Source organism: Malaclemys terrapin, chromosome 21 (genome assembly GCF_027887155.1).
Source record: "Malaclemys terrapin pileata isolate rMalTer1 chromosome 21, rMalTer1.hap1, whole genome shotgun sequence".
NCBI classification, from domain to species: domain Eukaryota; kingdom Metazoa; phylum Chordata; order Testudines; family Emydidae; genus Malaclemys; species Malaclemys terrapin.
Genome location: NC_071525.1, coordinates 2817647 through 2843890, shown reverse-complemented (window position 1 = coordinate 2843890; position 26244 = coordinate 2817647). Strand labels below are relative to the sequence as shown.

The window sequence follows — 26244 nt, the reverse complement described above, 5'->3', positions numbered from 1 at the left end:
AGGTTGGTTGGGTGGAGCGGAGCAAACACCCCACCTCGGGCTGCGGGCGCCCGGCCAGGAATGTGCTTTGGGCTGAATCTTTCCCCTGGGCTGTTTGCTGCCCCCCCTCCCCTCCTTCCTCTAGTTCTTTTCTTTCTTTCTACTTATTTTCCTCTTTCTTTCCCTCCTGATTTTCTCTTTCCTCCGAGTTTTCCCTTCTCCGCTGCAGAGACGCGGGGGGAGGGGGACCCTTTGCTAAGCTGCTGAAGGGGTGGGTGCCTCTCTTTGCCCATAGGGCTGTGGAAATACCATAAACAGCCCCATAGCCCTTGGGGCCCAGATCCTCAAAGGTGTTTTGGCTTCAAACTCCCGTGAATTTCAACCCACAGAAGTATTTAGGCTCCTAACTCCCATGAACTTGAATCCACAAAGGTATTTAGGCTCCTAACTGCCATGAATTTCAATCCACAGAAGTATTTAGGCTCCTAACTCCCATGAACTTGAATCCACAAAGGTATTTAGGCTCCTAACTGCCATGAATTTCAATCCACGGAAGAATTTAGGCTCCTAACTCCCATGAACTTGAATCCACAAAGGTATTTAGGCTCCTAACTGCCATGAATTGTAATGGGAGTTGGGAGCCTGAATACCTCTGTGGATCTGGGCCTTAGGGTACATCCAGACTACCCGCCGGATCGGCGGGTAGCGATTGATCTATTGGGGATCGATATAGCGTGTCTAGACGTGATATATCAATCCCCGAACGCGCTCCCGTCGACTCCGGAACTCCACCCAGGGCGAGCGGCGGTAGCGGAGTCGACGGGGGAGCCGCGGCCGTCAATCCCGCGCCGTGAGGACAGGAGGTGAGTCGAAATAAGATACGTCGACTTCAGCTACGCGATTCCCGTAGCTGAAGTTGCGTATCTTACATCGACACTCCCTCCGCCCCCAATGTAGACCAGCCCTAAGTCTCCATGCTGCATGTTGAGGGCACTTGGACATTCAGGGCATCAGCAGGGCTAGAATCCAGACCCTCCAGTTCCAAAAGCCCAGACCTCCCTCTATGTTAGCTGCAGGGGACTCCCCCTCAGCCGTAGGCAGTGTAAGGCTTCTGACACACAGATGAGCAATAGAGCTTCTAAGCAGCAGAAGGCAGTGATTGCACATGCCCCAGTTCATGACACTACTTACCTGAGTCTCGGAAGAGTTAATGAGACAGTGCAATATAATATTTGCTAAGGCCTACCTGGGCTTCTGCAAGGGGAACGGGAAGAAAGTCCTCTAGTGCAGAGGGGGCTGTTCCCTGTAGTAGAGCTGTATCTGACTGATGACACCCTGGGACCGTGACATAAACAAATGCATCACCTGTAACTTCAGTGGGGTGGCCTGGGTGTAACTGCTGTCAGGACGTGGTCTGATGTGTAGGATTTATTATAACTGTAGCACCCACAAGTCACGGCTGAAAACTGGGCACTGCACAGACAGCCCAGGCCACAAAGAGCTTCCAGCCTAAAGAGACATAGGGTGGGAGGGGAAACTGAGGCACACAGCTGGCAATGAGTTGGCCCAAGGTCACACAGCAGGTCAGTGGAAGAAGGGGCATTACAGCTGTAATTCAGTTGTCCTGAATTATAATTCACTACCTGAGCTGCTACACCATGGTGCCTCCTGTATAAGTCCTGCTGACCCCATTTCTAGCCAGGGTGGGGGGCAGAGCTTAACATAAGAGCATGAGAACCATACTGGGTCAGACCAATGGTCCATATGGTCCAGATTCAGATAGTGACAGTGGCCAATGCCAGGTGATTCAAAGGGAACGAACAGAACAGGGCAATTATCAAGTGATCCATCCCCTGTCAGTCAGAGGCTTAGGGACACTCAGAGCATGGGGTTGCATTCCTGACCACCATGGCTAATAGCCATTGATGGCCCTAGACACCAGGAACTTATCTAGTTCTTTTTTTGAACTCAGTGATACTTGTAGCCTTCACAACATCCTCTGGCAATGAGTTCCACAGGTCGACTGCGTGTTGTGTGAAGAAGCATTTCCTGTTGTTTATTTTAAATCTGAGGTCAGAGTTGGCACCAGTGCTGGTGCTGTGGTGCTCAGTCTTCTCTCTCGCTGGCTTCCAGAAATGGCCTCGCTGCCCTGACTTGGATTATGGGATTTATACCTGCTCCGCAAGCTGCCTCTGCCCGTGCCAGCTCTCCAGCCGCTCCCTGTCCTTGGCACGGAGCTGCTGGCTCATCTCGCTGACTCCACATGCCAGCGTCTCACCTGCCAACTTCTCTTTCCCCTGTTTAACTCACTCAGGGGGGAACTAATTCACCCCTGTGCAGAGGACCCAGCACGAGGCCCATACACCATTTATCGCCCTCACAGCAGGGCGTAGGAGAGGTCTGGTCTCTCTGCACAAGGGTGAATTTCTGCCCGAACGAGGTCCACTTCTCCTAGCCCTGCAGAAGCTTTAAACAGGCTTCCTGTATCGCTTGCTCAAGGGTTCTTGCAAGACTGTACCCCGGCCGTGCCACCGGAACAGTTCCAGCCACTGCTTTTCAGGGATTGCCCAAACTACTGCTACCTGCAGCTGAGTCCGTCTCTGTCGCTTCCTAGCAATCCATCAATCTGCCCCCCGTGATGTTTCTCAGATGGGGCCAAACCAAGCTGGGAGAGGGCAGATCAGGGAGTTTCTGCTCGCGGGCCTGATTCTCCACTCTCTTATCCCAGTGTCAATCAGCTGTAATTCCCCTGAAGTCAGCGGGGCCACAAGCGTCTCTGCTGGTGTAATGGAACCATGCCTGCCGGGTTACATCAGCAGAGGATCTGTCCCAGTGGAGTTTCCATTCGTGTCAATGAGAGGAGAATCTGGCCCATTGACTTGGCTGCAGTGAAAACTACCCCAGCCAGTGTGGGTTTAGTTTCCTGGTTCACTGAGCAAACCCAAGAGAAACTCAGATCACCGTGGACAGCTAAGCAGTTCTAGCCCGAGCGGAAGTCTGTCTGAAAATGGTAAGTGCTGTTGTCCAAGTCACTGGTTCAAATGCAGCGATGCTAAATCTGATTTCCCAGCCCGTGATCGGTAAATGTCCGAGCAAGAAACTTTATCAGAAACACATTTTATTTGCATCCAGGCAGCTTCTGCACGGTGCGGCAGCTTGTACGTCTGCATTCCTGCACCCTACAAATCAACGTGGAGGTTTTGATTTCTTTAAACGCAGCGTCTGGATATTCAGAGCCAGGTTTTCCAGATTGCTCAACTCCCAGTTAGGCAGCAGAACAAAGGAGCTGCTTTTGAGAAGTATTTGGCACTCATTGAGAGCAAGGTGGGTGTGTGGGTGGAAGGGAGGGTCTGCCATTGTTCTCCATGAGAGCTGTTAGCTGCATATTTCTCTGGAAAATCTGGCCCTAAAACTAGACCCAAAGCAGAGCGGGATGAAAATGTTGCACAATTTTTTTTTGTGATGCAAAATAGCTTTGTAACTAAATGGAAATTTCCATGGGTAGGGGCGGGGCGGGGAGGGTGTTTTAATCGAATATTGGGGAAATTTTTCCATTTCCCAAAGTGTCTGGTTTCATCGATTTTGGAGAGAAAATTCCCCGCATCTCCATTTTCATCAAATTTGTGGGGGGAAATTTCTCCCCCAAAATCTCTTTTTTTCCCATCAAATTTTGCCAAAAAACTGGAACCTGAAAAATTCTCTGAAAAATGTCAGTGTGTATGAAAACTGGGTGGAAAGCCATGTTCTTTGCAGGAGGTTTTCAAAACCACTCGCCCTTGGGCTCCCAACTCACGTAGGCAGTTTTGAAAATTCCAATTTTGTGTCCCACCTAAAGGCAAAACCAGGGCTAGCTGGGTTTGGACATTTCTTTTTTCTTTGCTACAAGATGAAATCCCAAGGCAGGAGAGATTCAGGTCAAGGTCTTATCTGAAATACCAGATTTTGAAGGGGATGCTTTACAAATGGTTCTGTGTTTGGTCAGTGTACTGTGTATGAGGATGTTTCCGGACAGGCCATCTGTGTGGACATATGTTTATCATCAAGATACACAACCGTCATATTATATGTAACAACATCATCACTTAGTGCATCCCACAGCACGTCAGTATCAGGCAGGAACCTGATAACCCAAGGTTTGTCCCACTGGATCAGAACACTGCTCCACCACATCCCGTATCCTGCTTCTGGCAGGACCAGTACCTGATACTTTAGAGGAATCATAGAACTGGAAGGGACCTCGAGAGGTCATCTAGTCCAGTCCCCTGCACTCAAGGCAGCACTAAGTATTATTTAGACCATCCCTGACAGGTGTTTGTCCAACCTTCTCTTAAAAATCCCCAATGATGGAGATTCTGCAACCTCCCTAGGCAATTTATTCCAGTGCTTAACAATCCTGACAGGAAGTTTTTCCTAATGTCCAACCTAAACCGCCCTTGCTGCAATTTAAGCCCATTGCTTCTTGTCCTGTCCTCAGAGGTTCAGAAGAACAATTTTTCTCCCTCCTTCTTGTATCAACCTTTTATTTACTTGAAAACTGTTATCATGTCCCCTCAGTCTTCTCTTCTCCAGACTAAACAAACCCAATTTTTTCAATCTTCCCTCATAGGTCATGTTTTCTAGACCTTTAATAAATTTTGTTGCTCTTTTCTGGACTTGCTCCGATTTGTCCACATCTTTCCTGAAATGTGGCGCCCAGAACTGGACACAATACTCCAGCTGAGGCCTAATCAGCATGGAGTGGAGTGGAAGAATGACTTCTTGTGTCTTGCTTACAACACTCCTGCTAATACATCCCAGAATGACGTTAGCTTTTTTTGCAACCGCGTTACACTGTTGACTCATATATTTAGCTTGTGATCCGCTATGACCTCCAGATCCCTTTCCTCAGTACTACTTCCTAGGTAGTCATTTCCCATTTTGTACATGTGCATTTGAATGTTCCTTCCTAAGTGGAGTACTTGGCATTTGTCCTTATTGAATTTCATCCTATTTACTTCAGACCATTTCTCCAGTTTGTCCAGATCATTTTGAATTTTAATCCTATCCTCCAAAGCACTTGCAACCCCTCCACCCTTGGTGGGTGGGTGCCCGTGCGATACATGGGTGGGTGAGCTAGGAGTCCTACATGCCAGGGGGGGTAGCCAAGTCACACCCTGAAGTGTGAGATTTGATCATTCCAGATCCATTGTTCCTACCGTGATTTTTTCTGAATGCAGGGAGAGATGGCGGGGCGGGGGACAGGTTCGGATTTGAAAACCCAGATCAAGTTTCAGACAAACTCACAAAGGCAGAAAGAACAGGAGTACTTGTGGCACCTTAGAGACTAACAAATTCGGTGATCCGTCCTTGCCTCTTCCGTCATGTTGTTAAGTCACAGCCCCATCTGCTGGCTGAATGGATCATTTCCATCATAAGTTCACACACACACACACACACACACACACACACACACACACACACACACACACACACTATTGTGGTGGCACCAACAGAGTCCTGGGGGGGGCTGCTCTTAAATGATACGTGTGAGCTTCGATGGAGTGACAAAACCTTCCCCTGTGCATTGTCCTTTGGGGCAACAAGAAACAAGGTCCAAAGACAAAGCCAGTGAACTCAGTTGTCATTTATTGTGACTTTTCATGCAATACAACCATGTGAAAAAGAGACCCCTCTAGATACCCCAGTGCTACTCATCTGCCTCAAGGCTTGCGGGAGAGTGAAGCCGAGGTTTCGCTCAGCCAGTGATTGTGCATTTTCCCAACTGAAATGGTCTCCAATCTCCTACAGGACCCAGCAAGTTAGATGGAAAGATACATACAGGTTTTTGTGTTGCATGACAGCAGTTAACAAACAGGTTAGTCAGACACAGGACCACAGCGATGAGTGCAGCATAAGCACACTGACAGATAAACACAAAGACCCAATAGATCCAATAAATACATAGACCACATAGGGAGGTAGATATGATATAGACACAATGGACAAATGTATGGAAAGATAGACAGATGACAGGTGTGTTTGTAGAGAGAGAGATACATAGAGTGGACACCTAGAGACAGTAGTTAGGTAGTTATGCTCGAGTAGATACAGTAGAAAGGTGGCTAGTAAGAGCCTGGACTACTCTTTATTCTAGCCATTGGGGCACCAAACTCACTCACTTTTGTTTCTCAGCCTGTGAAGCCCAAGACCTCTGTGAAACCAAGTGGGGATTTCACCCAAGGGCAAAGCACCCCCTAGCCCCTTGTATTGGACACATTTGTGCCAGTACTTGCTAACATGCTCACATGCACCTGAGTCTATAAGGAATCCCGAAAAGACTAGAAGAAAGGTGTAGGGATGAGGTGTTGGAAGCTTCGCCGGAAAGGCTGATGGACAGAAGCCCACACGTTCCACTGGAGAAAGTGGGCGCCACCGCATTTTCCACACTATGGGTATTCCTGGTGCGGTGGTGCTAGGTAAAGCTGCTTCTCCACCGTCTGCTCCAGCAGATAGACATAGAGTGGATTGCAAGGCAGCGAGGCCTTGATTTCATCCGGATCTGTCTCACCCAGCTCCTCCTCTGCGTTTGCAGGCTGAGGATGGCTCTGGCTCCATTCACCTTCTTCCGGTTCCTCTCCCAGCCGTGGCAGAGGCTCCCTGGCCTGATGGCTGCTCCTCTCACGCTCTTCTTGAGGGTCCCTTGACCCATGGCGGCTCCCGTCGCCCTGTTGAGGTTCAATGTCTGGTTGGAGGTGGCTCGCTTCTCCCCCTTGTGGCGGCTGATGGCGGCTCCCTTCCGTTCGTGGTTCCGGGCCACGTGGCTGTTCCTGGCTCTCCACCTCTTCTAGCGGCTGAGACTCCGGTGTCTGCCTGAGGACCCCATCGCCCTCCTTCTGTTCTGGTTCACAGAGCTGAGGCTGGCTGCCGTCATCCTCCCTAGGTTCAGATTCACTTGTCTTCTGGGGGTTGCCCTCATCCCCGGGTGCTGCGCTCTCCCTGGGCTGAAGCTGGCTTCCCTCATCTCCAGTGGGTGGAGGCCCATGTGTTGCAGGGCATCTCCTGGAATCATGTGTTGATTCAGGATCATGCGGCTCACGCAGGGTCCCCTCGTTCTCTACAGGCTCACTAGACGGAGGCAAATTCCCCTCCTCATGTGGTGGCTCAGGTGTCGGTGACTGAATGCTGCACCTCTCACCTTCTCTAGGTTCAGGCTCACGTGGCTGTCGGAGGCTCCCCTCATCCTCTCTAGGTTCAGGCTCACGTGGCTGTTGGTGCCTCCTCTCATCCTCTCTAGGTTCAGGCTCACGTGGCCGTTGGCGCCTCCTCTCATCCTCTCTCGGTTCTGGCTCACGTGGCTGTCGGCAGCTCCTCTCATCCTCTCTTGGTTCAGGTTCACGTGGTTGTCGATGGCTCCCCTCATCCTCTCTAGGTTCAGGCTCACGTGGCTGTCGGCGGCTCCTCTCTTCCTCTGTAGGTTCAGGCTCACGTGGCTGTCGGCGGCTCCTCTCATCCTCTCTAACTTCAGGCTCATGTGGCTGACGGTGGCTCCGCTCATCCTCTCTTGGTTCAGGCTCACGTGGCTGTCGGCAGCTCCTCTCTTCGTCTTTTATTTCAGGTATATGTGGCTGACGGTGGCTCCTCTCATCCTCTCTTGGCTCAGGCTCACGTGGCTGTCGGCAGCTCCTCTCTTCGTCTTTTATTTCAGGTATATGTGGCTGTCGGCGGCTCCTCTCATCCTCTCTTGGTTCAGGCTCACGTGGCTGTCGGCAGCTCCTCTCTTCGTCTTTTATTTCAGGTACATGTGGCTGACGGTGGCTCCTCTCATCCTCTCTAGGTTCAGGCTCACGTGGCTGTTGGCGGCTCCTGTCATCCTCTCTACGTTCAGGCTCACGTGGCTGTTGGCGGCTCCTCTCATGCTCTCTTGGTTCAGGCTCACGTGGCTGACGGCGGCTCCTCTCATTCTCTTTAGGTTCAGGCTCACGTGGCTGACGGCGGCTCCTGTCATCCTCTCTTGGTTCAGGCTCACGTGGCTGTCGGTGGCTCCTGTCATCCTCTCTAGCTTCAGGCTCACGTGGCTGACGGCGGGTCCTCTCATCCTCTCTATGTTGAGGCTCACGTGGCTGCTGGCGACTTCTCTTTTCCTCTCTTGGTTCAGGCTCACATGGTTCACGGCGGATCCTTTCTCCTTTTCTAGCTTCAGGTTCACATGACTGATGGCGACTCCACCCATCCCCTCTTATTTCAGGCTCACGTGGCTGTCGGCGGCTCCTGTCATCCTCTCTTGGTTCAGGCTCACGTGGCTGTCGGCAGGTCCTCTCATCCTCTCTAGGTTCAGGCTCACGTGGCTGACAGCGGCTCCTCTCACCCTCTCTTGGTTCAGGCTCACGTGGCTGTCGGCGGCTCCTCTCTTCCTTTCTAGGTTCAGGCTCACGTGGCTGTCGGCGGCTCCTGTCATCCTCTCTAGGTTCAGGCTCACGTGGCTGTCGGCGGCTCCTCTCTTCCTCTTTTATTTCAGGCTCATGTGGCTGTCGGCAGCTCCCCTCATCCTCTCTAGGTTCAGGCTCACGTGGCTGTCGGCGGCTCCTCTCATCCTCTCTAGGTTCAGGCTCACGTGGCTGTCGGCGGCTCCTCTCTTCCTCTCTAGGTTCAGGCTCACGTGGCTGTCGGCGGCTCCTCTCTTCCTCTCTAGGTTCAGGCTCACGTGGCTGTCGGTGGCTCCTGTCATCCTCTCTAGGTTCAGGCTCACGTGGCTGTCGGCGGCTCCTGTCATCCTCTCTAGGTTCAGGCTCACGTGGCTGTCGGCAGCTCCTCTCTTCCTCTTTTATTTCAGGCTCACGTGGCTGTCGGCGGCTCCTCTCTTCGTCTTTTATTTCAGGTACATGTGGCTGACGGTGGCTCCTCTCATCCTCTCTAGGTTCAGGCTCACGTGGCTGTTGGCGGCTCCTGTCATCCTCTCTACGTTCAGGCTCACGTGGCTGTTGGCGGCTCCTCTCATGCTCTCTTGGTTCAGGCTCACGTGGCTGTCGGCAGCTCCTCTCTTCGTCTTTTATTTCAGGTATATGTGGCTGTCGGCGGCTCCTCTCATCCTCTCTTGGTTCAGGCTCACGTGGCTGTCGGCAGCTCCTCTCTTCGTCTTTTATTTCAGGTACATGTGGCTGACGGTGGCTCCTCTCATCCTCTCTAGGTTCAGGCTCACGTGGCTGTTGGCGGCTCCTGTCATCCTCTCTACGTTCAGGCTCACGTGGCTGTTGGCGGCTCCTCTCATGCTCTCTTGGTTCAGGCTCACGTGGCTGACGGCGGCTCCTGTCATCCTCTCTTGGTTCAGGCTCACGTGGCTGACGGCGGCTCCTGTCATCCTCTCTTGGGTCAGGCTCACGTGGCTGTCGGTGGCTCCTGTCATCCTCTCTAGCTTCAGGCTCACGTGGCTGACGGCGGGTCCTCTCATCCTCTCTATGTTGAGGCTCACGTGGCTGCTGGCGACTTCTCTTTTCCTCCCTTGGTTCAGGCTCACATGGTTCACGGCGGCTCCTTTCTCCTTTTCTAGCTTCAGGTTCACATGACTGATGGCGACTCCACCCATCCCCTCTTATTTCAGGCTCACGTGGCTGTCGGCGGCTCCTGTCATCCTCTCTTGGTTCAGGCTCACGTGGCTGTCGGCAGGTCCTCTCATCCTCTCTTGGTTCAGGCTCACGTGGCTGACAGCGGCTCCTCTCACCCTCTCTTGGTTCAGGCTCACGTGGCTGTCGGCGGCTCCTCTCTTCATCTCTAGGTTCAGGCTCACGTGGCTGTCGGCGGCTCCTGTCATCCTCTCTAGGTTCAGGCTCACGTGGCTGTCGGCGGCTCCTCTCTTCCTCTTTTATTTCAGGCTCATGTGGCTGTCGGCAGCTCCCCTCATCCTCTCTAGGTTCAGGCTCACGTGGCTGTCGGCGGCTCCTCTCATCCTCTCTAGGTTCAGGCTCACGTGGCTGTTGGCGGCTCCTCTCTTCCTCTCTAGGTTCAGGCTCACGTGGCTGTCGGCGGCTCCTCTCTTCCTCTCTAGGTTCAGGCTCACGTGGCTGTCGGCGGCTCCTGTCATCCTCTCTAGGTTCAGGCTCACGTGGCTGTCGGCGGGTCCTCTCATCCTCTCTATGTTGAGGCTCACGTGGCTGCTGGCGACTTCTCTTTTCCTCTCTTGGTTCAGGCTCACATGGTTCACGGCGGCTCCTTTCTCCTTTTCTAGCTTCAGGTTCACATGACTGATGGCGACTCCACCCATCCCCTCTTATTTCAGGCTCACGTGGCTGTCGGCGGCTCCTGTCATCCTCTCTTGGTTCAGGCTCACGTGGCTGTCGGCAGGTCCTCTCATCCTCTCTTGGTTCAGGCTCACGTGGCTGACAGCGGCTCCTCTCACCCTCTCTTGGTTCAGGCTCACGTGGCTGTCGGCGGCTCCTCTCTTCCTCTCTAGGTTCAGGCTCACGTGGCTCTCGGCGGCTCCTCTCATCCTCTCTAGGTTCAGGCTCACGTGGCTCTCGGCGGCTCCTCTCTTCCTCTCTATGTTCAGGCTCACGTGGCTGTCGGCGGCTCCTGTCATCCTCTCTAGGTTCAGGTTCACGTGGCTGTCGGCGGTTCCTCTCTTCCTCTCTAGGTTCAGGCTCACGTGGCGGACGGCGGCTCCTCTCATCCTCTCTAGGTTCAGGCTCACGTGACTGTCGGTGGCTCCTCTCATCCTCTCTAGGTTCAGGCTCACGTGGCTGTCGGCGGCTCCTCTCATCCTCTCTAGGTTCAGGCTCACGTGGCTGTCGGTGGCTCCTCTCTTCCTCTCTAGGTTCAGGCTCACGTGGCTGTCGGCGGCTCCTCTCTTCCTCTCTAGGTTCAGGCTCACGTGGCTGTCGGCGGCTCCTCTCTTCCTCTCTAGGTTCAGGCTCACGTGGCTGTCGGCGGCTCCTCTCTTCCTCTTTTATTTCAGGCTCACGTGGCTGACGGTGGCTCCTCTCTTCCTCTGTAGGTTCAGGCTCACGTGGCTGTCGGCGGCTCCTTTCATCCTCTCTAGGTTCAGGCTCACGTGGCTGTCGGCGACCTCTGTCATCCTCTCTAGGTTCAGGCTCACGTGGCTGTCGGCGACCTCTGTCATCCTCTCTAGGTTCAGGCTCACATGGCTGTCGGCGACCCCTGTCATCCTCTTTAGGTTCAGGCTCACGTGGCTGTCGGCGGCTCCTCTCATCCTCTCTAGGTTCAGGCTCACGTGGCTGTCGGCGGCTCCTCTCTTCCTCTCTAGGTTCAGGCTCACGTGGCTGTCGGCAGCTCCTCTCTTCCTCTTTTATTTCAGGCTCATGTGGCTGACGGCGGCTCCTCTCTTCCTCTCTAGGTTCAAGCTCACGTGGCTGTCGGTGGCTCCTCTCTTCCTCTCTAGGTTCAGGCTCACGTGGCTGTCGGCGGCTCCTCTCTTCCTCTCTAGGTTCAGGCTCACGTGGCTGTCGGCGGCTCCTCTCATCCTCTCTTGGTTCAGGCTCACGTGGCTGACGGCAGCTCCTCTCATCCTCTCTAGGTTCAGGCTCACGTGGCTGACGGCGGCTCCTCTCATCCTCTCTTGGTTCAGGCTCACGTGGCTGTCGGCAGCTCCTCTCTTCGTCTTTTATTTCAGGTACATGTGGCTGACGGTGGCTCCTCTCATCCTCTCTAGGTTCAGGCTCACGTGGCTGTTGGCGGCTCCTGTCATCCTCTCTACGTTCAGGCTCACGTGGCTGTTGGCGGCTCCTCTCATGCTCTCTTGGTTCAGGCTCACGTGGCTGTCGGCAGCTCCTCTCTTCGTCTTTTATTTCAGGTATATGTGGCTGTCGGCGGCTCCTCTCATCCTCTCTTGGTTCAGGCTCACGTGGCTGTCGGCAGCTCCTCTCTTCGTCTTTTATTTCAGGTACATGTGGCTGACGGTGGCTCCTCTCATCCTCTCTAGGTTCAGGCTCACGTGGCTGTTGGCGGCTCCTGTCATCCTCTCTACGTTCAGGCTCACGTGGCTGTTGGCGGCTCCTCTCATGCTCTCTTGGTTCAGGCTCACGTGGCTGACGGCGGCTCCTGTCATCCTCTCTTGGTTCAGGCTCACGTGGCTGACGGCGGCTCCTGTCATCCTCTCTTGGTTCAGGCTCACGTGGCTGTCGGTGGCTCCTGTCATCCTCTCTAGCTTCAGGCTCACGTGGCTGACGGCGGGTCCTCTCATCCTCTCTATGTTGAGGCTCACGTGGCTGCTGGCGACTTCTCTTTTCCTCCCTTGGTTCAGGCTCACATGGTTCACGGCGGCTCCTTTCTCCTTTTCTAGCTTCAGGTTCACATGACTGATGGCGACTCCACCCATCCCCTCTTATTTCAGGCTCACGTGGCTGTCGGCGGCTCCTGTCATCCTCTCTTGGTTCAGGCTCACGTGGCTGTCGGCAGGTCCTCTCATCCTCTCTTGGTTCAGGCTCACGTGGCTGACAGCGGCTCCTCTCACCCTCTCTTGGTTCAGGCTCACGTGGCTGTCGGCGGCTCCTCTCTTCATCTCTAGGTTCAGGCTCACGTGGCTGTCGGCGGCTCCTGTCATCCTCTCTAGGTTCAGGCTCACGTGGCTGTCGGCGGCTCCTCTCTTCCTCTTTTATTTCAGGCTCATGTGGCTGTCGGCAGCTCCCCTCATCCTCTCTAGGTTCAGGCTCACGTGGCTGTCGGCGGCTCCTCTCATCCTCTCTAGGTTCAGGCTCACGTGGCTGTTGGCGGCTCCTCTCTTCCTCTCTAGGTTCAGGCTCACGTGGCTGTCGGCGGCTCCTCTCTTCCTCTCTAGGTTCAGGCTCACGTGGCTGTCGGCGGCTCCTGTCATCCTCTCTAGGTTCAGGCTCACGTGGCTGTCGGCGGGTCCTCTCATCCTCTCTATGTTGAGGCTCACGTGGCTGCTGGCGACTTCTCTTTTCCTCTCTTGGTTCAGGCTCACATGGTTCACGGCGGCTCCTTTCTCCTTTTCTAGCTTCAGGTTCACATGACTGATGGCGACTCCACCCATCCCCTCTTATTTCAGGCTCACGTGGCTGTCGGCGGCTCCTGTCATCCTCTCTTGGTTCAGGCTCACGTGGCTGTCGGCAGGTCCTCTCATCCTCTCTTGGTTCAGGCTCACGTGGCTGACAGCGGCTCCTCTCACCCTCTCTTGGTTCAGGCTCACGTGGCTGTCGGCGGCTCCTCTCTTCCTCTCTAGGTTCAGGCTCACGTGGCTCTCGGCGGCTCCTCTCATCCTCTCTAGGTTCAGGCTCACGTGGCTCTCGGCGGCTCCTCTCTTCCTCTCTATGTTCAGGCTCACGTGGCTGTCGGCGGCTCCTGTCATCCTCTCTAGGTTCAGGTTCACGTGGCTGTCGGCGGTTCCTCTCTTCCTCTCTAGGTTCAGGCTCACGTGGCGGACGGCGGCTCCTCTCATCCTCTCTAGGTTCAGGCTCACGTGACTGTCGGTGGCTCCTCTCATCCTCTCTAGGTTCAGGCTCACGTGGCTGTCGGCGGCTCCTCTCATCCTCTCTAGGTTCAGGCTCACGTGGCTGTCGGTGGCTCCTCTCTTCCTCTCTAGGTTCAGGCTCACGTGGCTGTCGGCGGCTCCTCTCTTCCTCTCTAGGTTCAGGCTCACGTGGCTGTCGGCGGCTCCTCTCTTCCTCTCTAGGTTCAGGCTCACGTGGCTGTCGGCGGCTCCTCTCTTCCTCTTTTATTTCAGGCTCACGTGGCTGACGGTGGCTCCTCTCTTCCTCTGTAGGTTCAGGCTCACGTGGCTGTCGGCGGCTCCTTTCATCCTCTCTAGGTTCAGGCTCACGTGGCTGTCGGCGACCTCTGTCATCCTCTCTAGGTTCAGGCTCACGTGGCTGTCGGCGACCTCTGTCATCCTCTCTAGGTTCAGGCTCACATGGCTGTCGGCGACCCCTGTCATCCTCTTTAGGTTCAGGCTCACGTGGCTGTCGGCGGCTCCTCTCATCCTCTCTAGGTTCAGGCTCACGTGGCTGTCGGCGGCTCCTCTCTTCCTCTCTAGGTTCAGGCTCACGTGGCTGTCGGCAGCTCCTCTCTTCCTCTTTTATTTCAGGCTCATGTGGCTGACGGCGGCTCCTCTCTTCCTCTCTAGGTTCAAGCTCACGTGGCTGTCGGTGGCTCCTCTCTTCCTCTCTAGGTTCAGGCTCACGTGGCTGTCGGCGGCTCCTCTCTTCCTCTCTAGGTTCAGGCTCACGTGGCTGTCGGCGGCTCCTCTCATCCTCTCTTGGTTCAGGCTCACGTGGCTGACGGCAGCTCCTCTCATCCTCTCTAGGTTCAGGCTCACGTGGCTGACGGCGGCTCCTCTCATCCTCTCTAGGTTCAGGCTCACGTGGCTGTCGGCGGCTCCTCTCATCCTCTCTAGGTTCAGGCTCACGTGGCTGTTGGCGGCTCCTCACTTCCTCTCTAGGTTCAGGCTCACGTGGCTGTCGGCGGCTCCTCTCTTCCTCTCTAGGTTCAGGCTCACGTGGCTGTCGGCGCCTCCCCTCATCCTCTTTTGGGGCAGGCTCACGTGGCTGACGGCGGCTCCCCTCATCCTCTCTTGGTTCAGGCTCACGTGGCTGTCGGCGGCTCCTCTCTTCCTCTCTAGGTTCAGGCTCACGTGGCTGTCGGCGGCTCCTCTCTTCCTCTCTAGGTTCAGGCTCACGTGGCTGTCGGCGGCTCCTCTCTTCCTCTCTAGGTTCAGGCTCACGTGGCTGTCGGCGCCTCCCCTCATCCTCTTTTGGGGCAGGCTCACGTGGCTGACGGCGGCTCCCCTCATCCTCTCTTGGTTCAGGCTCACGTGGCTGTCGGCGGCTCCTCTCTTCCTCTCTAGGTTCAGGCTCACGTGGCTGTCGGCGGCTCCTCTCTTCCTCTCTAGGTTCAGGCTCACGTGGCTGTCGGCGCCTCCCCTCATCCTCTTTTGGGGCAGGCTCACGTGGCTGACGGCGGCTCCCCTCATCCTCTCTTGGTTCAGGCTCACGTGGCTGTCGGCGGCTCCTCTCTTCCTCTCTAGGTTCAGGCTCACGTGGCTGTCGGCGGCTCCTCTCATCCTCTCTAGGTTCAGGCTCACGTGGCTGTCGGCGACTCCTCTCTTCCTCTCTAGGTTCAGGCTCACGTGGCTGTCGGCGGCTCCTCTCTTCCTCTCTAGGTTCAGGCTCACGTGGCTGACGGCGGCTCCTCTCTTCCTCTCTAGGTTCAGGCTCACGTGGCTGTCGGCGCCTCCCCTCATCCTCTTTTGGGGCAGGCTCACGTGGCTGACGGCGGCTCCCCTCATCCTCTCTTGGTTCAGGCTCACGTGGCTGTCGGCGGCTCCTCTCTTCCTCTCTAGGTTCAGGCTCACGTGGCTGTCGGCGGCTCCTCTCATCCTCTCTAGGTTCAGGCTCACGTGGCTGTCGGCGACTCCTCTCTTCCTCTCTAGGTTCAGGCTCACGTGGCTGTCGGCGGCTCCTCTCTTCCTCTCTAGGTTCAGGCTCACGTGGCTGTCGGCGGCTCCTCTCTTCCTCTCTAGGTTCAGGCTCACGTGGCTGTCGGCGGCTCCTCTCATCCTCTCTTGGTTCAGGCTCACGTGGCTGACGGCGGCTCCTCTCATCCTCTCTAGGTTCAGGCTCACGTGGCTGTTGGCGGCTCCTCTCATCCTCTCTAGGTTCAGGCTCACGTGGCTGTCGGCAGCTCCTCTCTTCCTCTCTAGGTTCAGGCTCACGTGGCTGTCGGCGCCTCCCCTCATCCTCTTTTGGGGCAGGCTCACGTGGCTGACGGCGGCTCCCCTCATCCTCTCTTGGTTCAGGCTCACGTGGCTGTCGGCGGCTCCTCTCTTCCTCTCTAGGTTTAGGCTCACGTGGCTGTCGGCGGCTCCTCTCATCCTCTCTAGGTTCAGGCTCACGTGGCTGTCGGGGACTCCTCTCTTCCTCTCTAGGTTCAGGCTCACGTGGCTGTCGGCGGCTCCTCTCTTCCTCTCTAGGTTCAGGCTCACGTGGCTGTCGGCGGCTCCTCTCTTCCTCTCTAGGTTCAGGCTCACGTGGCTGTCGGCGGCTCCTCTCTTCCTCTCTAGGTTCAGGCTCACGTGGCTGTCGGCGGCTCCTCTCTTCCTCTCTATGTTCAGGCTCACGTGGCTGTCGGCAGCTCCTCTCTTCCTCTTTTATTTCAGGCTCATGTGGCTGTCGGCGGCTCCTGTCATCCTCTCTAGGTTCAGGCTCACGTGGCTGTCGGCGACCCCTGTCATCCTCTCTAGGTTCAGGCTCACGTGGCTGTCGGCGGCTCCTCTCTTCCTCTCTAGGTTCAGGCTCACGTGGCTGTCGACGGCTCCTGTCATCCTCTCTAGGTTCAGGCTCACGTGGCTGTCGGCAGCTCCTCTCTTCCTCTTTTATTTCAGGCTCACGTGGCTGACGGCGGCTCCTGTCATCCTCTCTAGGTTCAGGCTCATGTGGCTGTCGGCGGCTCCTGTCATCCTCTCTTGGTTCAGGCTCACGTGGCTGTCGGCGGCTCCTCTCATCCTCTCTAGGTTCAGGCTCACGTGGCTGTCGGCGGCTGCTCTCTTCCTCTCTAGGTTCAGGCTCACGTGGCTGTCGGCAGCTCCTCTCTTCCTGTTTTATTTCAGGCTCACGTGGCTGACGGCGGCTCCTGTCATCCTCTCTTGGTTCAGGCTCACGTGGCTGTCGGCGGCTCCTGTCATCCTCTCTTGGTTCAGGCTCACGTGGCTGTCGGCGGCTCCTGTCATCCTCTCGTGGTTCAGGCTCACGTGGCTGTCGGCGGCTCCTCTCATCCTCTCTAGGTTCAGGCTCACGTGGCTGATAGCGGCTCCTCTCTTCCTCCTCATGTTCAGGCTCATGTGGGTGACATCGGCTCCTCTCTTCCTCTCTAGTTTCAGGCTCACGTGTCTGATAGCGGCTCCTCTCTTCCTCCTCGTGTTCAGGCTCACGTGTCTGATAGCGGCTCCTCTCTTCCTCCTCGTGTTCAGGCTCACGTGTCTGATAGCGGCTCCTCTCTTCCTCTCTTGTATCAGGGTCATATATTTCATAGCAGCTCCGCTCATCCCTTCGTGGTTCAGGCTGTTGTTGCTGATAGCGGCTTCTCTCTTCCTCTCTTGTTTCAGGCGCATGTGCTCCATAGTGGCTCCTCTCATCCCCTTGGGGCTGAGGTTCACGTGGGCGAGAGCGGTTCCTCTCATCCCTTCCTGGTTCAGGCTGACGTGGCAGACGATGGCTCCTCTCTTCCTTTCTGGCTTCTGGCTCACATGTTTCATAGCGACTCCTCTCAGATTCTCTGGGCCAATAGCGACTTTTCTCATCCTGTCGTGATTGGGGTTCAAGGCATCTCCTCTCACGACTTTGTGGCTCAGGTTCATATGGCTGATGGGAACTCCTCTCATCCTCTCGTCGCTCACGTTCATGTGGGTGACGTCGGCTCCTGTCTACCTCCCTTGTTTCAAGGTCACGTCTCTCGTAGCGGCTCCTCTCATCCCCTCGTGGTTCAGGTTCACGTGACCGATGGTGGCTTCTCTCATTCTCTCTATGTTCAGATCTTTGTATTCCGTACCAACTCCTCTCATCCCGTCGTAGTTCAGGCCCACGTGGCTGACGGCGGCTTCGTTCAGTCTCTCTAGTTTCAGGCTCCCATGTTTCGTAATATCCTTTCTCCGTCCCTGGTGGTTTAGGCTGATCGCGACTCCCCTCAGCCCTTCCTGCTTCCGGCTCCTGGCACCGCTCCCCACTCAGTCCCGTCTCTGTTCTTTGCGGGAGATGTTGTTTTGGCTGCAGGTACCAGTAACAAACCTTCGCCACTCTAAATACCAGAAGCAGGAATTCATTGAAATCTTCAACCCCGTCGCCATCATGATCCAGAAGTTGCAGTACTGTCTCTATGGTGTGAGCATCATAGGGGTTCTGCAGGAAAACCAAACCCAGGGGAAACTGTATTAATCTTGCTGGCCCTTCCCAGTTACACATGCAAAGGCAGATGTGGTTCAATCCTCCCTTTATCCACCTCCCGACGGCTTTTCCCTTCTGTTCAGCAGCTCCCTCATGCCAATCCTCTGTGCTCCACCCTGCGGGTCATTCCCTGGAGGGCAGCTCATCGGCTGGCTGGTTCCCTTCCCTTTGAGAGACACCACATCCTCTCCTGGAGCTTATTGTCCTCCACCTGTCCTTGATGAAGAATCCCACCTCAACTCCACTTCTTTCCTCTGCTTGTCTCCTTAACTCCTTCCCATCCCTGGAACACTCCTTCCCATAGTCCATCCCCCAGCCATAGACGCCGACTCCGTGGGTGCTCTGGGGCTGGAGCACCCACAGGGAAAAAATGGTGGGTGCTGAGCACCCACCGGCAGCCCCCCTGTCAGAACTTCTCTCTCCCCAGCAACTCCCACCCACCGCAATCAGCTGTTTTGTAGGGTGCAGGAGGCTTTTGGGGGGAGGGGAGAGGAGCGAGGACATGGCGTGCTCGGGGGAGGGGGCAGAACAGGGCAGGAAGAGGCGGGGTGGGTTGGGGCCTTGGGGAAGGGATGGAGCGGGGGTGGGGCCTCGGGCGGAGCCGGGGGTCAAGCAACCCCTGGCACTTTGGAAAGTCGGCACCTGTGCTTCCAGCCTCCTTCAGTATTTGTGTTCAGTGTTCATCCAGCCCCGGATAGCCCCTGTTCAGCCTTTGTATGAATCCACAACATGTGGATTCATTTCTCCCTTCCAGACTGAATCTCTCACGGACTAAGAGTCGCAGGATACATTTTTCGCTGGGTGGGGGCTTGAGCCGGCTTTGTGTTGTATTGTTGAAAAGGAAGGCCCTAGATTCTGAACCCGGCCCTTGTTGCTGCCAACTCGGACTGGCCGAAGGGTTACAGACATATATGACGTTTCAGATTGGAATTGAGAATCCAGTTGGTATGACGACTTGACTTACAAAGCTGTGTGGGCAAGGTCTATGTTCAAGGACAATCATGCCACGTAGCTTAGCAGTAAAGCTGGTGGGTAAATTTTCAACAATTTTTTTGGGGGGGGTTGGAAAAATGCCTCTATGTCAAAATCTTTTCACAGAAACACGTCAGTTTGGGTGAAATTTTTTGCTGGAGGGTTTCTTGGGTCCAGGATGGAATTTCTGTTCAAACCTGAAAGAGCGACCCACCCTGGAATAGCCAATGAATATAAGGTTAGGGTTCATTCCTGGAACCACGAAGACCCACGTCCCTGTTCTGAGTCCTGTAGAATAGGGATTTGAACCTGGGTGTCCTACGGCTATTAGAGCAGATGGTCTCTCTCACTTAGTTTTTCAATTTTTTTTGGACAGGTCTTGGTTTTGTTCCGCACGGGAATGGAAACAGATGTTGAAACGTCAGCATTTTTCAAGAAACAGAAATGTTGTTTTCCGGCCACACAAGGATGAAAGTGTGATGCCGGCTGGGGAAGTAAAACAGGTCAGTCTTCAAAACAGCTTTTGTGGGTTCAACTTGCCCCTGCAAATGGCCTCTTGGTGCTTGTTCCCCCTCTTGCCCCTTGTTTGTATCTGCCTTTATGTAATTACGGGTGCAAGTTGCTAGATTTGCACCCTCAAATCAGTTGCAGGAGCAAACAAATGCAGATGCATGTTTTTACATGTGCATTTTTCCCTGCAAAAGGGAGCTGCCCCCCTTTGAAAAGATGACCCAGAGAATGGAATTGTCCTTGGTATTGCTGAGTTTCCACCATAACCCCCATACGACCCGCCCCGGACGAGAGCCGTCCCGTTCTGTTGCCGTACTGCTTGCCACAATCGGTACCACAGCAGAAAGAACCATCTGCAGCTGCCGTCCCCTGTCTCTGAAGCAACAAGTTCTGTACTCAACCCACATCCAGGCTCCCCTTTCTGGCCGTGCTCACCACTGTGATGTCAGCAAACCCCCTCTGGATGAACCTTTTCACCTCTCTCTTGCTGATGGTGGAGCAGTCCTCGTCTTTCTTCCCAGGTTTGTAGAAGACGCTGATGAGGGTGGAGATGCTGTCCAGGAGCTGAGGCATCTTTCTGTAGATTCAAGCAAGCCTGAAAGGAAAGATCAGCGCTAAGCCTAGGATACATTTTCCCTGGGTGGGCCTTCCTCTGAGCATGGACGGATAGGAAGACTTCCCAGTGACTTCAGCGGGTTTTGGACCAGGCCCACAATGCGCAGTTAAGGGGCACTATTCTCCCAGTGTAACCTGTGGGATATGACCAGATCTCCTTGACTTCAGAGGCACCTGGTTTGTGAATACACAACGCAGGCATTTAAACGCCAACAGTTGCTAGCAGGGACAGGAGGAGACATCTGAAAGCGTCAGTCTCTTCTGATCGCTGACATATTGGTCACACTTTAACCCGGCAAGGGTGCATTTGTGGAGAGCTTACAGAGCGTTAATAAATGATTAAGTATTACAAGACTTGAGCAGTAGGTGTTACAGGGCGTTGGAGATGCTTATAAGCCATGGTTGTAGCCAATCCACTAACCTGTTGGAGTTTATAATAATCTACAGCAATCGATTGACCATTTATGGAAACATCAAGTCATCCTGTAGTCACAGATTCGTAGATTTTAAGGTCAGAAGGAACCATTGGCTCATCTGGTCTGATTTTCATCCAGTTGCTCCTTTGTTGAACCCAATCACTTGTGTTTTATCCCTTTGTAAACTCTCTCTGTACATGGACCCTTCACGTAATGTGTGACAAGCGTGTTTCTAGTGCAAATGCAGGACCGGCTCCAGGGCTTTTGCCGCCCCAAGCGGCGGGGAAAAGAAAAAAAAAAAAGCCGCGATCGCAATTGCGATCGATGGCACTCCGGCGGCAGCTCCACCGCGCCGCTTTCTTCTTCGGTGGGAATTCGGTAGCAGGTGCTTCCCTGCCAGAGGGATCGGCCGCTGAATTGCCGCCGAACAGCCTGACGTGCCGCCCCTTCCCCTTGGCCGCCCCAAGCACCTGCTTGCTCCGCTGGTGCGTGGAGCCGGCCTTGTGCAAATGAACCTATCGGGGGGTTGGTTCCCATGAAACGGGACAGGATCCTGAGGGTACGTCTTCACTGCAATTAAACACCTGCAGCTGCCTGGCTGTGGGGCTGTAGCCCTGTAGCCATTCGGGCTTGGGTTGGGGCTGAGCCCTGGGACCCCGTGAAGGGGAAGAGTCCCAGACCCGGGGCTCCAGCCCAAGCCTGAAAGTCTGCAATTTTTCAGCCCCGCAAGCTCCAGTCAGCTGACCCAGGCCAGCCGCAGGTGTTCCGTTGCAGTGTAGACATACCCGTAGTTACTAAACATGAACAGCAACGAGATTGAGAACAGTGCTTTGCTAGCACTCTGCCTCCGAGGATCCCAACACGCTGCACTTCGCCAGGAGGAAGCGAAGTATTATCAGGGTGTGGGAGACTCGGCGCTTTCCATTTGCAGGGCTTCTGGGGGCAGAAGACTTCTCCACCCTGGTGGGGTTTCTGCTGCTGCTGCTGCAGCTCTGAGCCGTCCAGAAAACGCCACCCAAAATGACTGTGCCGAGTTAGTTTTCACCCAAATTTGGCTCGGGCTTGGATTTGTAAGAAAACCTGGCCCCAAACCATTCATTGCTAAAGCCGAACACAGCTCTGAAGAGTATCCCCATTGTCAGGAGGGGGAAACTGAGGGACCGAGCAGGGAAGACTTGCCCAAGGACGCGCACCAAGTCAATAGCACAGCTGGGAATAGAACCAAAGAGCCCTGGCTATAACCACCTCGCTGCAAAGTCTAGCTTTCTGGTAAGCTTATGCATATTCTGTCTCAGTCTCTAATTGAAATCGTCATCTCTTTTGCTTGGAGCAATTCGCATGGAATTGACTGGCTGCCCTGTTTATTTTAAATTTTCTGACGTGGCGAGAGAGTGAGAGACAGAGGGTGCTGGAGGGGAAATGGGAGGAGGGAACGGGAAAGGGACGTCTGGAGGGGAGAATGCAGAGGGGGCTATTGAACTAACAAGACTCTGTAGGATTTTTTTTTTTATTCTTGGAGACTGATCCAAAGCCCATTGAAATCAACAGACTTCCTCTGACTTCAGTGGGTGTTGGGCCAGGCCTGGGGAACGCTACTTCTAAAAGAAAAAGAGAGACGTACATCTGAGCACCGCAGCTTAAGGGCACCCTGACTGGGTAGAAAGAACAGGAGGACTTGTGGCACCTTAGAGACTAACAAATTAATTTGAGCATAAGACTTCGTGGGCTAAAACCCACTTCATCAGATGCATAGAATGGAACATATTCTATGCATCCGAAGAAGTGGGCTGTAGCCCACGAAAGCTGATGCTCAAATAAATGTGTTAGTCTCTAAGGTGCCACAAGTCCTCCTGTTCTTTTTGCGGATACAGACTAACACGGCTGCTACTCTGAAACCTAACTGGGTAGGTGAGAGCCACAGTGATGGGGGAAAACAGAGTGAAGGCAGAAGTAGCTTCAGCTAGGGCAAGAAATCCAGATCTTCCCAGGAAGAGCTGACATACCATGTCTCTGGGCAAACTCATTTTGATATGTGTTGAGCCCAGCAGGCAGAAAGATTTGGGGTCTGGATAATTTTATAGGGGCAGAAGGGTCTTTTCCCACCGCACTGTTCATACCTTACTGCACAGTAACAACAATGATATTCTGTACTTAAACAGCCCTTTGCATCAGAGAACCGCCAAGCATTTTACAGAGGTGGATCAATATAGTTATCCCCATTTTACAGATGGGAAAAGGAAGGCACAGAGAAGGGAAGTGACTTTCTCCAGGAGTGAACCAATAACAGAGCTGGGGCTAGAATGCAGGAGTCCCAAGTCCAACCACTGCTTCATACTCTGCTCCATGCTGATCACTAGAAATGTCACCTTAGACACACACACACACACACACACACACACACACACACACACACACACACTATGGTCCAAATTCTGCTCTATGTGACACCAACATAAATCTGGAGTAACTTAGTTGTGAATGAGAGCAGAAGCCACACCAAAAAGATGCCCAGAAATCTGTACATCTCCCTCAGAGGATAGTATCTTCAAAATGCTGCTGGTATCGCAGCTTGCACGTAGATTAGCAATCACAGAAATGTCAGGTCAGAAGGGACTTCAAGAGATCATCTAGTCCAGCTCCCTGCGCTGAGGCAGGGCCAAGTAAACCTAGACCGTCCCTGACAGGAGTTTGTTTAACTTGTTCTTAAAAACCTCCGATGACGGGGATTCCACAACCTCCCAAGAACTTGTTCCAGTGCTTAATTATCCTTATCGTTAGAAAGCTTTTCCCTAACATCTAACATAAATCTCTCTTGCAGATTAAGCCCATTACTTCTTGCCCTGTCCGCAGTGGACATGGAGAACAAATGAGCCCGTCCTCTTTAGAACTAACATTTTACATCTTTTAAAACTGTTATCAGGTCTCCCCCTCAGTCTTCTCTTCTCTGGATTAAACATGCCCAGTTCTTTCAACCTCTCCTTGTAGGTCATGTTTTCTTAACTTCTTACCATTGTTGCTGCTCTCCTCTGGTGTCTTTCCAATTTGTCCACATTTTTCTTAAAGAGCAGTGCCCAAAATAGACACAAGACTCCAGCTGAGACCTCACCAGTGCCGAGTAGAAAGGGACAATGATCTCCCGTGTCTTACCTACAACACTCCTGCTAACACATCCCAGAATGGATGGATGGTCTAGATAATACTTAGACCTGCCATGAGTGCAGGGGACTGGACTAGATGACCTCTTGAGGTCCCTTCCAGTCCAATGATTCTATGATTCTGTGGCTTCGCCTTTTTCACAACAGCATTGCTTTGTTGACTCATGTTCAATTTGTGATCTATTAGACCCCCCATGGCCTTTTCTGCAGTGCCTGAAAAATCTGCAAATCTCTGTCAAACAAATCAACCAGCCTTTCACTAGAGGTCTAGAGGCTCCCAGACAACACGCTGCAAATTATCCCGCAAGACTGGCAATATCCCCCAGACATAATCCCATCCCCATAACAGTCGCTCTCTGTGCAAGTAACGAGATGGTTGTAAATTCCAACTTACCCAACTCGCTAACGGGAACACTTGAGGTTCAGTGAAGCCGTTGGGAGAACACTGAGGAGCTGAGTTCTTTTATAGGGTTCCTAATTGTGCTAAAGAAAGGAGGTGCCTTCTCTGTAGAGAGCCCTGATTCATCTTTAGTCAAGCCCGGCTGCACCTTTATGTCCTCAGATAGGTTGTTTGACTCATTATCCCCTTCACCTATCATTTTAGCCCAGAAATAGCAGCTATGTGACAATTCTAGTGCCGGTGGGTCCCACCTAATCTGAATTGCAAGGTCATTTTCCAGGAGGGCTGTATTTTACATTTTTTTAGAATGAAGAATGCATTTCAAGCAGCCAAACTTGGTAGGCGAGGATTGGTGGAACAAAGGGATTTTCGGTATAATGTTACCAAGGCAGAAAAGGCAGCCGTTCCTAACACAGGATGAAATTCTGCTCCACATTGCAAGGGTGGGGGGGGGGGGGTGAAATAAGGATCGACGTTGATGGAGTTAGTTGAGATCAGAACCGGGACTGTAATAGAACTGTTTGTCTACGGCGTGGGCCTGATATTGCAAAAACGGCAGAGATTGGTGCTTACTCACATGGGTCTTGCTCCACTGCAGTCAGAGGTGTGACTGCAGCCAATGCAGATGTCCCCACGCTAGCTTTAATCTAACTAGTGCAGTAGCAGTGAAGCACCGTCCCATGGGTTTCAGCGTGGGCTCAGGACCCGGGGGACTTACTTTGGCAGCTAACCCGTGCTGAAGTTCGTGCTGGCATGGCTTGACTGCTATTGGTGCCCTAGCTCGGATGTAGGTCTATGAATGTTGCAATCAAACCTCCAACTCCAGTGTAGACATATCCAAGTGCCCATAGCATCTAGGCGCTGGAGTCAATGGACTTTGGATTTGGCCTTCCGATACTAAGGGATGAGCACAATACTTGGCCCTATAGATACACAAAACAGCAAGTACTACTCTTGGTAGTAAGTGTTTGCAGAATGAGGTCCTAATTCATTAGACATTATGGGCTAAATTCTCTGCCGGTATAAACTGACACGGCTCAATGGATCTGTGCGAGTTTACACCGGTAGAGATGTTGGCCCAAGTACTTGAACTCAGAGGGTCATTTCCTGCTCTATTTCTCACCTGAACAGTTCCATTGAAACCCAAAGAGTGTAACTGAGAGATTTCAGCCCTGAGTTTATTTTTTAGAAGCGTCAAACCCATGTAATATAATAAGGCTTCTCCTCTCCCTTACCCTAGTGCAAACTAGAGGTAACTCTACCAAAGTCACCGAAGTTACAGCAGGGTGAATCTAGGAGACATGAGATCAGAAACAGGGCCCGTTCGGACGAGGTGAATAGCAGATTTCTCAGTTCACTGGCCATTCTGAAAAAAAATATATTTTGGGTTGAACCAAAACCAATTTTTATTTAGAAGTTTTTAGTGAACCAAAAAGTAAAAAAACCCCCCATAGTTCTGAGTCACACAAAACAGTTCAAAATGAAATGTTTAAATGTTTGCATGAAATTAAATGTTTAAATGACAAAAACCTGAAAGAAATTTGGAAAGGAAAAGTTGTTTTGAATAAACCCCCCGAACATTCAGATTTGTTCTGTTGGTTTTTTTCCTACCAGAACAATATGTTGAAAGTGACAAGAATTTGCAAAATATTTCAGTGTTGCCAATTCTACATTTTTTGCCAAAAAAAGTTTTGGACAAAATATTTCGCCTGGCTCTAGGGCCTGTGTGTCATCCTTCTTTATTCCTGTTTCTAGTCAAGCACCATATTTTCTCAATTATTTAGTAGGGCAGCACCCTCTTCGTAGAAGTTGTCTGGCTGCAATCGATTTAAGATGATCGTCTTTTGCTTTTGTTTCTGAGTCTGTAACATAGTGAAAGGCATTTGGGTGTATGGGGATCACTGAAGTATTTGGAAAATCATCTATAACAATCAAAACCAGTAATGATCCTAAAACTCTGGCTGACATTTACAACAATGGGATCAGACATATGATTGTGTTAATTTCATTTGTGCCCAGAGTTTGAAGACTGGTGCTTTAGAAACCATAACAAACTATTTTGATCTAATTTTTCTTCCTCTATCTGCAATATCTAGCATGCCCATCACCTTGGTATATAACCACCTTTAATGACCTTTAGTCATATACTAGTGATCAAAGGGTATGAGCTCTGTCTCTCACCAACAGAAGTTGGTCCTATAAAACATATTACTTTGCCCACCTTGTCTCTCTAATATAAGAAGTGACAGATTTAAAAATGTGAAGAAATAAAATCTATCAGTTCCACATCTCAATTAACAGGTACCATTATCTGTGTT

General features: G+C 52.9%; 1 protein-coding gene across 1 annotated transcript; it reads right to left on the bottom strand.

Moving 5' to 3' along the window:
• Positions 1-5587: 5587 nt before the first annotated feature.
• LOC128827303 (trichohyalin-like) lies at positions 5588-24003 on the bottom strand. Its single transcript, XM_054011163.1, has 7 exons — positions 23921-24003; positions 19776-19935; positions 12699-17813; positions 12125-12247; positions 11000-11116; positions 10055-10177; positions 5588-9944 (listed from the first exon to the last, which is right to left on the bottom strand). The coding sequence occupies exons 2-7, from the start codon at positions 19911-19913 to the stop codon at positions 6405-6407; spliced, it is 9156 nt and encodes a 3051-aa protein (XP_053867138.1). The 5' UTR covers positions 19914-19935; positions 23921-24003; the 3' UTR covers positions 5588-6404.
• Positions 24004-26244: the final 2241 nt, after the last annotated feature.

Excerpts from the sequence above, each read along its gene's own strand:
- LOC128827303 (XM_054011163.1), bottom strand. The coding sequence starts at position 19,913 with ATGCCTCAGCTCCTGGACAGCATCTCCACCCTCATCAGCGTCTTCTAC. Across the intron at positions 17,814-19,775 it reads GGTTTGCTGACATCACAGTG|AACCCCTATGATGCTCACAC; the intron begins GTGAGCACGGCC and ends GTTTTCCTGCAG. Across the intron at positions 9,945-10,054 it reads GAGGACCCGCCGACAGCCAC|GAAGAGAGGAGCCGCCAACA; the intron begins GTGAGCCTGAAC and ends GAACCTAGAGAG.